General features: G+C 40.4%; 1 protein-coding gene across 8 annotated transcripts in view; it reads left to right on the top strand.

Annotated features, from left to right (window-relative positions):
* The window catches only part of rapgef2b (Rap guanine nucleotide exchange factor 2b), a 95922-nt gene that overhangs the window by 12077 nt on the left and 69304 nt on the right, over positions 1 to 14541 (top strand). For all 8 annotated transcript variants that reach the window (XM_041047843.1, XM_041047850.1, XM_041047846.1 and 5 more), the window contains exon 2: positions 14053 to 14123. In XM_041047843.1, the coding sequence (XP_040903777.1) occupies positions 14053 to 14123 (71 nt within the window). The remainder of the gene's footprint in view (positions 1 to 14052; positions 14124 to 14541) is intronic.

The raw sequence follows: 14541 nt of genomic DNA on the forward strand, positions 1-14541 counted from the left end.
TTGTTGTGTTAGTTTCTAAGTGTCATGAAATATGTGGCTGTGATACTTTAGTTGCACTGCCCTCGTGTGTAGGTCCGACTGCCTGCGGCTGTGTTATTATTGCACTAAATGAAGACTGTATTTGATCATAATTGGAGGGAAAGATGCGGGCCACTCAGGCGTGCTTCCCTATAGGCATGGGCACTTTGAATCCAGCAGCAAGTGCAGTGTGGACCCAACACAATGACTCCCTGTTACAGCCAGCTTCTGCCTGTCAAGAACAGTTAAGATCACAGCAATTATCGTTGCACTGGGAATAGCTGTTTTAGCTAAACTGTACCAACTGCAGTTGAAGCTTAATTATATAGAGCAATGTATGAAAAGGTGGTTGATAATTGCAGTAAGAGAACCAAGAAGAAGAACAGATACATAAGCATATCATATTCACTGAACTGACTAATTCCATATATCAGAGCATTCACAGTATAATGTAGTATTCTACACTGAATATATATGATTCATGAAAAAAATGCCAATCATGGTTTACCTGTTAAAACCATATATTACAGTTTTTCATGGATTTTCATGGGCATTCAAGTTATGTAACTGTTTTCAGCATTATGATCATGTATTTTTAAAATGCTTTAAATGATTTATTTATCTGAAAAAAATCAAAATCATCATAAATATGCAATGAATTTTATGCAACAAAATAAAATGTTAAGAATAAATGGAAGATAAAATCCTGAGAGAATAAAAGAATGAAATGAAATGGAAAAAGATAAGATATTCTAGTGATTTTTTTTGTTTTTTTTTTTTTACTAGCTTAAGTGATGCCAAGGAAAGGGAAAACCTTAACTTGTGACTGAAGTCCTAAAAGATCACAATGGTTCACTGAGTTTCTTTTGTAAAACATCCTCAGGATATAGCCTGAAATCCCCATCCATCTAGAGCTGAGGCCTATTTTAGTCTGAGTGAAGTGAAAGGCCTTGGGTGGGATCATAAGGCAACTCTGTAAACAGGAAACTTCCATTCAAGACTAGGCGGGCTGTGTGCACCAATGTGGTGCAGATGATAAACAGAAGAAAACTATGAGTAGGGCCGCAAGAATTGACCCCTGTGTGTGGTTCATGCGTGTAGTTAGTTATTATACATGATCTTTACACAGGAGTCATAGGTGGCCTTATATGCTTAAGTGGCTCTCACAGCATCGCAATCTCTTTGAACTGGCAGCTGACCAGATACACCATCAGCTCACAATAACCAAACTGTTGCCCTTTTTTTTTTACCAGCTTTCCTAAACAACACTGTCATTGTCGCCTTTGCATTGAAGGTCTAAAGTGTGACAGTCACAGCCTTTGAGATAAAAAGGTGAGGAGTCACACCTAACACAGGCAGGCGCTAGACCCCACTCCATTGTGATAACACACCATGAAAGAGCATAGATGACAATGTCGTCTAGCTACTAACAAAGGCAACGATGCTGGCTTTCTCCCAGCTCAGAGGGAACATGCTGTTCTAGTCCTGCAGCTCAGAGACCCTCTGGAAACACTCCAAACATGAGACCACTGGCACTGCCAAGGTTGCATTTAAAATTAATTTAGGAATTCAGTGCACCAGATTGCCAAATTGAAAACAGCAAGGTATATTTATTGAAGTAATTAGTATTTAGTATCATGCATTCATATTTTCATGTGGTGAATTATGTCTCTTGTGGATTTTGGCCACAGTGCTTCAGTATTTATGTTTTGTACCATCTGGCACTTGCAGGTTCTTATTTCATGTGTAATGCAGTATGACTGTATTTTAGGACTTTTAGTAATTGGTAATAATAATAATATTAAGTATAGAATTGGTGTTACTGGGTAATTTTTTTGTTATTGGGTTGAGGTGTAATTGTCCAAAAAAGGGATTCGGTCCAAAAACGTAGGACAGAACTACATTTAAGCAAACTGTGCTCTAAAAGGGCGAAAAGTCTGCAAAGGCCGTCTGATTAAAACTTATGTTAACATTATTTGAATATCCTTTCTCTTACATGGGTATTGTTTTTAAGTGATACCTACGCAAACACATCCTCTTATTCTGCAACATCTACAAGCGATGGTCCTTAACAACAGCACATTAGATTTTATCTAAGATTTCTTACAAACAAACAAACAGACTCTCATGTCCCTCTGATGACCCGAGTGCGTTTGTGGCCATGGGGGCCAGAAAGAGAAATCTGGCTTGTGTGAAAGCAGTCCTTTTGGTGAAAGAGTTTCTCCAGTTGTTCCCTAGCAACCAGCGGCCAGAGGGGCATTGTAATGCTGGAATTACTTTATGCAGAAGGCCATAGGAGAAAGCAGCAGAGATTTAAAAGATTGATTATTGAATTCCATAAATATTTCAAATGCAGCGGGGTGGGGGGGGGGGGGGGGGGGGTTGGGATTAATGGCTCTACAGTTTAGAAAACCGACCAAATGAATGCAGTCACTGCAAAGTATTGAACCCAGGCAGAGCTGGGAATTGTGTTATTTTTCTCCCATTGTGGAACTCTGGGGGATTTCATTAGTAACTCTCCTCCAGCCTTTGGCTTCTATTTGTGTCAAGTTAATTGGACAGAAGAAAGGGGGGAAAGCTGGAACGAAGCGTTTTTGGATCATTTAGGCCACCAAGCAAGCCATTTGCCCAGGGAAGATTAAAGCACATCCCCATCCCATTTTATCCAGCCTACCCCATCTCTCCTTGCTTTTGCTTTGAGCGCTCATGAATTGATCTTTATATGATGTTGCGTAACTTTGTGATGATTGCACGGCTCCTCTTTGAGGCCTTTGTTTGAGCGAGATGGAGCGGGTTTCATTTGGCCGGACAGTTGGCTTTGTTCCCGGGTACAGACCTGCTACGATGAGGTTCAGTGACAGGGCTGAGAGATCCCTTTGTGTCCAGTATTGGTCAGAGTCCACCGTTGAGTCCACATTGAGCCATTGTTGTGGTTAGGGCTGCGTGTTTATTTTGCTATAATGTAATCGCAAGGAAAAACAACAAATGTCAACATTTGAGAACCTGGTGACATCAGATGTTCACTTTTTGTCTTGAAAAAATGACTTTCATGATTAATCAATAATGAAAATTGTTGATTCTGTGTATACTGTGTGCAACTTTCACAGCCATGTTTTGTCTGTTGGAACTGCATCATTTCACTTTCTAACCTGAAATTCCAACATGGGATTGAATTTTCGTTATTAATTGTAGAGGCCTAAAGTAAGCAGATGCAGTATGTGTGCTGAGGTTGTGTTTATAGTTTGGTACAGCAGTTGACTCTGACTGAGGCTGCAGTGACAGTAGCAGTCGTGGTGCAACACTGTGGTCACAGACTGTGTCAAGAGGCTGCAGATTGGATGTAGCTTATATATTGCTTATATATCTTGACAGCACATTAAGTTGCATAAAGCAGCTGGAGAAAACAGGTTCTAACATGATGCCTTCCTGTTCTGTGACACAAAGATGGAAATGTGAAGAAAAGAAACTCGATAGCTGAACTTTTCACCTCAGGATTTCCTCAGAGTGGATCCAGCAATTCTACATGTACTGTTAAGTCTTTTTGTATAAGAGGTTGTTCTCACAAAGTGGTGCCAACCTGCATTGTTTTGCGAAATAATAGTGGCAATTGAAAAAAATGTTTTGCATGAGCTTTACTTGCTAATTTCTGACCAGTTGTGACCAGTTCAACCTGCAAATCCTAACAGTTCAGCACCAGTTTTGTCAGAGCTTGTGTTTAACTTTGTTTTTTCCCATCAAACACTGTGTGTAGTCCAATCACACATCTTTAATTTATTCTTGTTAATCTGGTGATAGCTTGAACTTACATAGTTAGCACACTGGTAGTACGGGGGTGTGACTGAGTCAGAAAATATTATTCGGTGCTAATAAGATCGCTCTGAGGTCCTGCATCATCCTTGACTAATGCTGTGTGGATAATAGTAAAACAGAACCAGAGTGATGCAGTGACAGAACAGCCTGTCTTGTTCTTACCCTCAAGGACAATAGTGTGGTATCGTGTCCTTGCGGTGTTTACTGCAGAATGAATAATCAGTGCTTGCACAACACAAGAAACTACCCTGTCTAACTTTGTGCGGTTCTTGGTATAAATCATACTGGTAGTGGTTAGTAAATTAATGAAATACACACCACTTTACTGTGAACAGTGCAGTTCTTCCTTAATGCTGACCACAAGCTACTTCCACATTTTCCTCATAAATTATTTCCTCTCTTACCTTGTAACTTGGAGCAGCTCTCCACCTTAGGTAGTATTTTTATTTATTTTTTAATTCTTGCTCTGGGCAGTACAGAGCTTTTTCATGAGTTTCTTTACATTATCGGTGTCGAGGCAGGACGACATAATGTCTCAGCAGTTATATTATTTGAATTCGTTTTTGATTGCCACATGTGAGTCTCAGTTGGATGGTTGTTTAGTTTATGTGAATTTCTTTAAGACTCCATTCTTGTTCTCAAAGGATCATGCAGCTGTGCTGGCAACACAGCCACTGGAATAACTGCCTTTCCAGATTGCTGATATCTGGTATTTGTTGAAAATGTAGCTATTTAAAATATTTTTTTCTTCAATTGCTGTTTTGCTGAAAGTAATTAAAACGAGAACACCGTGAAACATCCTGTAAAAGAACTAAATAAATAAAAAATATTTTTTTGTTGTTAGTTTCCTCTGGTTTACTATCATGAAGGCATCAGAGTGAGATAGTGAGCTGCAGCAGTAAGTTACTCTCAACGCATTATTTACACTGTAAGACTTATCTTGACATGTCACAATGGTGCTCAAGGTGATGCTTTGTACAACATAACCTTTATCTTTAGAAGTCATTGTTAGAGCGTTGACTGCACAGCTCTATTTTTTGACGTGCTGGGACATTTGCACACACTTACAACCCCACATCTGGCTGCAGCACTGATCAAAGCAGATGGGTTCGAGAGGTCAGTGAGCCCTTAGCATTCATTTTGACACGCTTTCTGCTCAGACATGGCTTTGATGGCTTTCTATGAAACATGCCCATATTTAATTTTTTAGTGAACATTTTCTCGCATTTTTGCACAATTCTTGCAAAGCTTGTAATAAAACCACTGTCACTATCTGCTCCTTCTTGTGCAGTCCAGCATGCATCTAATTTGCATGCCTCGAGGGGCAGAGTGCATTTTAGTTCTTGAGGGCTTTATACTGGCAGGCAGCTCAAGTAGGTGCTGTTAAGCTCATTCACATGCCTCCCTGATTCCTGTTCCAGCCAGTCTCCATGTCCACCAGCTGCCTGACCGCGGTGGGAAATAAACAGCAGCTCCCAAGTGCATTTAAATTTTGTCTGTCACTGCAGAGTTGTTCTGCTCCGACAGCCACTTCAGCCACCCTCCATCATTCACAGGTTTAATTCTATTCAATAAATTCCATCAAGCTGGTGTAATAGGTGAAAATGGAGGATGGCCTGAAGAGTTAGACGCCTTCCTGTAAACAAAGAAGAGTCCTATCTTCTTCTTAAACATGTCTGAACAGGTGGCAGTGGAAGTGTTATTGTTTGTCCAGTACTTAACTCAGCATCCAAGGCAGAGAGGAAGAAGGAGAGGGCCATGTGCTCTGCTAGCTTAACCTGTTGAGTTAACACCAAGTGCTTAATGTTAATAAGACTGCTAATTAGCTTTGTGTAGTGTGTGCCAACTTCATTCAGGTGGCACATGGTTTTAATTTAGTGCCGGTGGCAGAACATGAAGGACATTTAAAGAAAAGTGTTAATGCATATTCTTCTTCATCATTCTGAGATATTCTTTGTCTGGGTTCATTTATTTATTTATTTTTTTTAAAGTCTTTTGAGGTTATTTTTTTCCCCCAAGGAATGGATGTAGTGTTTAAGTAATGATCTCATCTATTCTGCCAGTGACTCAGTTGCTATCATTACACGCTGTTTCTTTGTAAGACGGACACTCGACCTCAACGTTTGACCAGAACGGCCACAGATAGTGGCGTAGCGTCGCTCGTCACTGTGTGACCTTGTTTTAGCCCACAAAGCCTCCACCTGCTCTCTCACACAGGCTAATGGATAAAAATACCCAGCAGATCTCACACTCTCTGTCAATAGAGATTCAAGGACAGCTGCTGGCCACCCTGTTAACACAGAGAATGTACAAACAAAGGCAAGGGAATACACACATGCGCTCGCACTACAGAGGCAGACGTGCACACAGGAGCACCTATGGAGCATCATACCGCTGCTTCTGAGGTGTATGATGAATGTTGTGCACATTTTGGAATAAACTGCCATCGCTGCTGTTTTGTCTGCTCCAGGGAGGCGGTCCTCCTCAGTCCCACTTGGCACACTGACACAGACGTTCTGCGGCATTTGTGCTGAGCAGACAATATAATGCAATATATTGCCATTAGCGGATACTGCACCGTAGGCAACATGACCTTCCAACCTTCAACACTGGCTGTCTGACTCCCAGTGGTCTGTTTACCTCGTTACACAGCTACAGGCTGTTTACCTCCTCACACAGCAGCTCTGTCCACCTCATTATGCTCCAACAGTTGCTTTAAATCGTTATTCAGTCTCTGATGCAGACATATGCTTTTTATTAGACAGCCAGGCATTGATGAGGCTGACATTTCATTTCATGCATCGCCACATTAAAGTCCAGTGTGGACAATCAAAAAAAAAAAAAAATCACGGAATGATTTTACTGACTTTGTGCTTGTTTTTTAATGGAGATGACATTTAGCTGTTTAACTAATGAACCCCAGTAAGACCAGAGAGACAGTGTGCTTTGATGGGCTGTTGTATAAATGAGGGCTGCAGCTAATGATTATTTTCATTATTGATGTTTCATTGTTGAGGTCTATAAAATGTCAAAATTAGTAGTAAAAATGCCCTCCTCTCTTTTTGTCATGTGTGACAGTGATCTCTGTCTCGGGATGTTGCTTTCAAACTAAACAAGGTATTTGAAAGGATCTAGTTGGGCTTTAAGAAATTATAATTATTGTAAGAAATTGTGTTTTCTTAGGTTTCAGGAACCAAACAATTATTCACTTAATCAATAAAGATTAACTGATAATCAAAATAGTGGTTAGTTGCAGCCCTAGTATCTTTTAAGACTGTTAGTGTCCCAGCAGGATCCTAGCCGACCCATATGGCTCCTCCACATGATATGCTATATAGTACCTTCTATAGGTTAGTGAGCAGTGGGGGGTGGGAGGCTCAACTGATAATGCTTTCACACATGCACAGCAACCCTGAATGCATCTAGGTTCTGTATGTAAGAACACAGATGTCCAAATCAGTTGAACCAGACCTTAAACAGACTTTAACCTGTTAGCTTGCTAGTACAAAGTCCATGTCATGTCCAATTGAGCCCATGTGTTAAATGAGCAGGTCATTGTATGGGGAATTCACAGGAAGAGAACTGTTGAACCCATTGTCTGAAACTAACGGTGTATTTCCAGTAGGTGAGAACGGATCTAGCACAGTTGTGTCCAGTTGTGTGCTTCATGTCTGAAAGAACCTGATTCTCCAGATGTTGTCTGCAGTTCAGCTGAGACGGCCAATTAAGGCCTTATATGTGTCTGTGTGTGTGTCAGTTAGTTGTGTGGACACCGAGACATTATCTAGCCAGTGTCATCCGAGGAATGCTAGCCTCACCCCGTCTTGACACACAAGACGGCCCCTCCACTGTCACGGTAACAGGATCCAGGAATACCAGCGCATCTCTGAATGAGGGGTCATTGGCACAGAAAGGCCAACCTGGAAAAGGTCAAAACTTCAAAGGAATGCTGAGCATCATGGCGTGTTGTGTGGGCTGCACAAAAATGTTGAATGAGTGAAGGAATTAATGAGTGAATACATTTCCGAGGGACACGAGCCTACAATTTTTTTAAAAATAGAAAGTTGTTGCTGTTTGCTTTAAAATGAAGAAAAACTTGGGCATTAGTATTTTCTTTTGTGCTAACCACTGAAAAAAAAAGGTAATGTGGAAAATGCAAAAGTCCACGTTTTGCAGTTCAAACAGAAATTATGATGTAATTTCTTTTATCAGCGTTATGTTGCCCTAATGGGATGTTTTTGCGTACCACATCCTCGTTGTTTGATCCCAACCTTGAAGCAGCCACGCTAAAGTTCAGAGGGTGAAGGTATGGAGTGAAGAGCTCACCCTGCAGTGACAAGTGAGCAATTGTTATAAAACTAGGTCGTCCTCACTCCCAAGTCGCAGGGGATTAATTTGTGGTTTTTGCAGCTATTTTCTGAAACAGAACGACAACAAATCCTCCCTGTGCAAAGTGCCGTGATTAGAGCGGCCATTCCTTCTTTGACTGCCAGGGATCAAGGTCGTAAGCATCTTAGACAGGGATGGTGTAATGAGCCGACTAGTAGGAAGATGCAGCCGCTTGCTAACTAGAAACTGCAGCAGTATAATGCAGTGATTTTTTTTTTTTAAGTGCATTATTTTCAATCACAAGTCGAGATCTTTCTGAGGTTTTGTGCACTTTGTCAGCACTTCCCTGTTCCACTGTCCTGTTCTCATTTTGGTACAAACCCAAGACAGTTCAATAACTCAGAAGGATCCAAGATGTAGCTGATGACAGAGAGTGAGTCATTCTCTGTAGTTTGTTAGATTTGAACTTACAAATTTGACTCACAGGCCTGCTCCTCTGACCAGCACCGTGGACCGAAGGAATGATTACGGTTTGGCAGATTTCACAATTTTCCAGCGAGATGTTACTCTGTGAAAAACTCATTCGGACAAGTTCTTTACGAGTTGCCTGGCAGTGCTGACAGAGGCACATATGCCTCACAGTAGGCGACCACCCTGGTCTCTCTCTCTCATTTTGTCTTTCTCTGTTCCTCTCTCTTTCCCTCGGTTTGATAAGAATAGCAGCCTCCTCAGCTGAAGTTGGCAGACAAACTCTCTGGTTTTACAAATACAGGGAGAAAAATGTTTCATGATGAACATTTGTCACTACTTTTTGGACAGTTTATAGACAAAAAAAAATCAGTAATGAAAGTAATTGTTTATTGCAGCCCTAAATAAATATATAAATGTAGTAAAACCATGATTTTGATTTATACAGTCACATAGTCTAAAATTTAATATCTTGGACTCTTGGTGGGACTAAACAAGACAACTGAAGGCAACACTTGGTCTGACATTTGTTGTAACTTGCAGCTCTACAGGGTAAAACGAGAAGTATACTCCAGCATCTGAAACGTCACCACAAAATGCAACATGAAGCTATGACGGCCACAAAAAAAATTCCTGCTCTTTGGCCACAAAAACATACAGTACATCATCGTCATACCCAAAAGCCTTTCATAGGCACAAGGGCTGACCAGACAGAAAGACAAATTAATTTTAAAAAAAATGTTTTCTCAAAAATCTTTCAGAAAATCATAATCTGAATTCTCTCGAGCTCTTGTGCATTGAAGAAACTGAAAAGAAAAGAAGAAAAAAAACTCTATTGATATATTTTCAGGTGAAAAGAGCATGTTTTGCAGCTCAGCCAGATAGAAACAAACATATTTGAGATCACTTGGATTTCCTCGACTGCAGTTAGATAAGAGGTCGTAGTTGTTAGTATTGTCAACAAACAAGACACCATCATTGATTTACTCTGCTGGATGGCTCAGTGAGGGCAGCACATCGCTGACAAAGCAATCATGTGCCTGGATTTATGGCTTTATAACACTTAAACCTCACTCTTACATATTAAAACATAACATCACCACCTGCAGTTTGCTACCTCAGCCTGTTGGCTCTCATTAACAGATCAGATGCTGATTTCTATCCACAGAATTTGAGAATTCAAATAAAAAGTGACATTGATACCAGTTTCCAAACGAGATATGTTAGTGAAGCATGTATTTTTAGACTCATGCATGTGTTGAAAATTTAGTGTCTGAACATCTATCAGATACTGAGGACGCTCACCAGAAATGTCCTTCACCTCTCTACCTGAGTCTTTTGTTTATCTCTCCCACAGTGTCCCTTTGTTTCTGAAAGGTTTCAGCCCCTTTCTTTGATGTTTGTCTGCAGTGGCTGATAGATGCATGAAGAGGTCTGCTATCTGCACTCAGCGAGAGCCAGATGAATAAATGGATTGGCCGTTTGTGCCACAGTGAAAGGGCCCGGCCAGAGAAAAGCTTCCTATCTGGCAAGCAGACACTGTTGTGTTAAGAGATAAGAAAATCAAAGGCGTTTTCTAACCTGAGTTTGGGATGACCCTGGGCTGCTGAAGTAATTGAAACAAGCATTATTAAATAACATTATTACCTGTAACAATTTTGAAATGCATCTCTTTCATTTTTGATAGAACATTGATCTTTTAATCTTTTGTCAAAGCTTACTAAACCTGAGAATTTTCTTTTCTCTATATATATTTTATAGTTATCTGAATATCTTTGGGTTTTGAACAGTTGGTCAAACTAAATAAGCAAGTTACTCTGACGTATCCAAGACAAAGCGATTAAATGATTATTTGAGAAAATAATGAAAATAATTTTTTGCAGCTGTATCTTAGAAGTAAAGCAATATCAGACAGCAACATGTCTGTAAATGGAGTATTTAACTACTATTAATTAATCAAGAAAATAATCTTACTGTATTGTACTATATGCAGTGTGAATATTTTCTTTTTAACATTTTAAATTTTAAAAGAAACACATTTAAAAACTATGCTGCAAATACAAACTTTCCCCATCATTCCGTGTCCCTGATCTGTCCTTTTACAGTGATATCTTTTCATTCGAAACTGTATTCGTTTTCACTGCGATCTTAGGCTCTTTTATTTCCTACCAAGGCTCAATTAACACAATGTGGGAAAAACATCACAACTTCCTTGACCTCCCTTTGCAAACTGAGTGCTTTGCCACTCAGCAGGCTGCCAACAAGCCTGACACTGCACCCTCTCCCTCTGGGGCCCAACATAACATAATGGGTGGAAAATGGAAGACGATGTGGTCACTGTGTGTGTGTGTGTGTGTGTGTGTGTGTGTGTGTGTGTGTGTGTGTGTGTGTGTGTTTGTGTATATTCAGGGCCCAAACAGGGAAGACAAGGCCTGCTATTGTTTAATTTGTATTCTGGAAAGGAAATGGCTCCACTCGTTTGGCTGCATTGCACTGCTACCATCTGTCTGACAAGCGAAGGTGTAAAGTGGTGACATACTGTGCTGAAAAGAAATATCTGGGGAAGTGGTTCGATTGACAGTATGTAACTAGTATGCGAGGAACGCCATGACTAGTTTTGTGCCACCAGCTTCGAAGTGTCCTCAAGGTTTTATCAAGAGCAGTGTCTTTGGTATGTTTTTCCTACTCTTGTTGGGGCCACCTGTGTTCCTGGAAGGATTAGTTCAGAAAAGGAAGGGGGAGGGATTAGATGGGGTTATGGTGTGGCCTGGGAGTTTGAGCTACCCTCCAAAAGCCCAAAAGCCAGCAGTTTTTAAAAAATGAACAAGCTTTGTTTTTACTCAGCACACACAATGAGCAGAATTTTGGCTGGATGCAGCCTTCATCAGCATGTCCTACTTTAAACTACCCAGTACACTTGGTCTGATCTTCTTCCTGCCTGTTTCTGTGCTGTGAGCAATCGTCGGTCCTGTTTTCAGCTAAAGATGGGAATGAACATGAAGTGGTGTTGAAAGCACAGATCAAACACGGTCTGCTTTTGATCTCAGTACGAAAAGGAAAAAGCATTAAAAATTAGCTGTTTGAATAATTAAAGTCCATGCAAGGTCTGTAATATTTTGAATGTTTCTACTGAATTTTTTTCTACTGGCTGTGTCCTAAAACCTTCATGTATCCTCTCTCTGTGCACTTTGTGGTGATTGTGTTTGGCTCTGGCTGAAAGGAGGCCAGAAAGAAAGAAACTCAGACCGGAAAATGTAGGGCCCAGGGAGTGGAAAAGATGGGGTCCTTTACATTCTTTCCATACAGTCAATCTGAAATATTTGAGACTGAAGCCACAATTGATGGTTTTGCATATTTCTCCCAGTGAGGCTGCATTTGAGTGGCGCTGTTTTATTCACTGTGATGTCACTGTGGGATAAGGGGAAAAAGAAACTTGCAACACTGCCACCTAGTGGTTGCCTCTCTGTCTGGGTTATTTAATACTTCAGTTCTTCTGAAGTTAAAGTGAAGTTTAATATCATCCTTCCTGTTGTAGGTCACTGAAAGTTATTCACAAACACCCTCTGCCTGTCTAGTTTGTTGCCTTTGGTCATTCTCAGTGTTTAAATTAAAATGGGAAACTGAATTGTAAAAGATTCCTTAAATGCAAAGGAGCTAGTGTAAACATGTCAGTCAAGTGGGCCACTGCACCAAATGAGATCACATCTGCACAAAGTTAAATATACACATGTACGATGAACATCTCACTCTTTAAACTGGGCTGCCCAAATAGTCACCCTCATCTTTAGATAACCGAGCTGAAGAAATGTCACTTATCCAAGACTGTAGTTTCTTAGTCCTCCAGTAGGTGGCAGTAGATGTCAGAACATTGCCTCTGTTAAGTGACTGCTCCTGTTCTTTGTGTTTCACTGACCACAGACACTTTGAACATACGGATTTGGTTAGTGAGGATAACTCTGTGTGATGTAACAGGGCCAGGCAGCCCCCAGGACAATGCTGTTTTCTTTCTGTGTCCACTTCTTTAAAGCCAAACCTGAAAAAAAAGAAAAGAAAAGCTAGAGTTTAGGTTTGTTGTTTGTAATGGGAAGCGTTGAATTTAGCTACGACCTTGTAAACAGGCAGGACATTTCGGACGTGTCTTCTTTGTCTCATACCTTTGTGGTGGCATGTTAGCGGTTGTTTATTTTGTTAGTCATGAGGTCATGAGTTTTGTCGGGTTTGATTTGTAGAACAGTATAATAATAATCGCTTTGGTCAGACTTTTGATTTGGCTGGAACCTCAGCTCACACCAGTCAAACCAGTACAGTGATAATGAGGAAAGTAGTAGTCTCTCAAATCATAGACAGGCCTGCATAGAAACACTGGGGAGATTCTGACATTTTTTCCTCTACTCACATGGACATTTTGTGACACCAAACCAACACAAACAAAGTCTTATTCATCTGTTGTGGTCAACATTTCATAAAATTTCCAATAAGCTTTAGATTGTTGCTCTCAGAAACATAACCCAAAGACAGGGCGGTCATTCTGTGTGGTTTCATTTTGTGCGATTGTGTGTCTGGCGAGGTCGTAACACAGAGACTCTGTTGTCCCTCCACTCCGCCGTCACCACATCTATGTCCAGTTGCCGCCGACAAAGGCATCCCAGTAGCCGCAACCAGCACTTCCACACACACACACGGTCATTGCCAGTGTGTACCAATAGACAGTGGAGTGGCTGTGCGGGCTGCCAGCTCTCAGAGAGGGCCACTTTGTTTCACCTCTGACTTGGACTGTGGCCAAACAATCTGAGAGTCGCTCACTGGGTCACTTGATGAAGTAATTGAATGGGGAGTTTATAGTTGTGCAGTGTAGTTCCTTTATTTTTTCCACTGCGAGGTGCTTTATTGCTTTCTATTCCAGTGTTCACTCTCACAAATCAGTGTCACTGTCCCTGTAAAATGTTTTCTGTTGTGTGAGAAACCAGTTTGACCTCTGTAGAATGAACAATCAGTAATCAGTAAGTTTTGATATGAATACGTAATCATGACGCGGCTGCGTTTTAATATGTTTTTGTAGGAAAGTGTTGAAATGATCAGTTGAATAAGCAATAGCTTAACTAACAAAAAAATTAATAGTTCTCGTAATTGATTGTGAGTTATTTAATAAGGAACAATGTCTAAGTTCATTTATTTATTTATTTATTTTTCAATGATATAAAAAAAAAGAAAGGCAATAAATATTTTTATTGGAGAAGCTGAGACCAGAAAACCATATTATGTTGAATTGATAATCAAAAAAAAAGAAGCAGGTTAAATTTATGTCCTTTGACTAACTGCATAATCAACTTATCATTTCACCTCTAATTAAGTCCCAGTATTTGTTTGGATGTTTACTTTTCAACTTCAGCTCCTGTGTCTGAAAACACTTTTGCTTTTCTTCCTCAGGACCTGGAGATTGTCTATTCTTATCTCCATGGGATGGAGGCTTTGTCCAACCTGCGAGAGCACCAGCTGAGGTGAGTGTCTGTACACATTCCTGTCACTTAATTAACATAACTTAGAGCCTGATATCCCAGTTGCATGAATTTCCGATGCAAATTAAAACACAGTGACAGCTCCTCAGTGACAGCTCCATAACAATTATAGTCAGGGGTGGAAAACCACTTGTTGGCTGCAGTGATTTTACTCTCTAAAAACAAAATATGGTGGACGTTTGTTGGTCTTATTGCTTTTGTAGATTACGAAATGATAAGATCTGTTGATTCTTATAGGCGTGGGCTCATTCATGTAATATGAAGTGTAACAACTTCCAGCTTCATTTAGCTTTGTGTTCAGCTAAGTCTGACCCCAAAATATGAATCACAGCAGTGAGCTTGCATTTTTCATGCTTGCTACACATCCAAAAAAATCCTTCTCTCATTAGCTTTTCTTTGA

This window comes from Toxotes jaculatrix, chromosome 10 (genome assembly GCF_017976425.1).
Source record: "Toxotes jaculatrix isolate fToxJac2 chromosome 10, fToxJac2.pri, whole genome shotgun sequence".
NCBI lineage: Eukaryota > Metazoa > Chordata > Actinopteri > Toxotidae > Toxotes > Toxotes jaculatrix.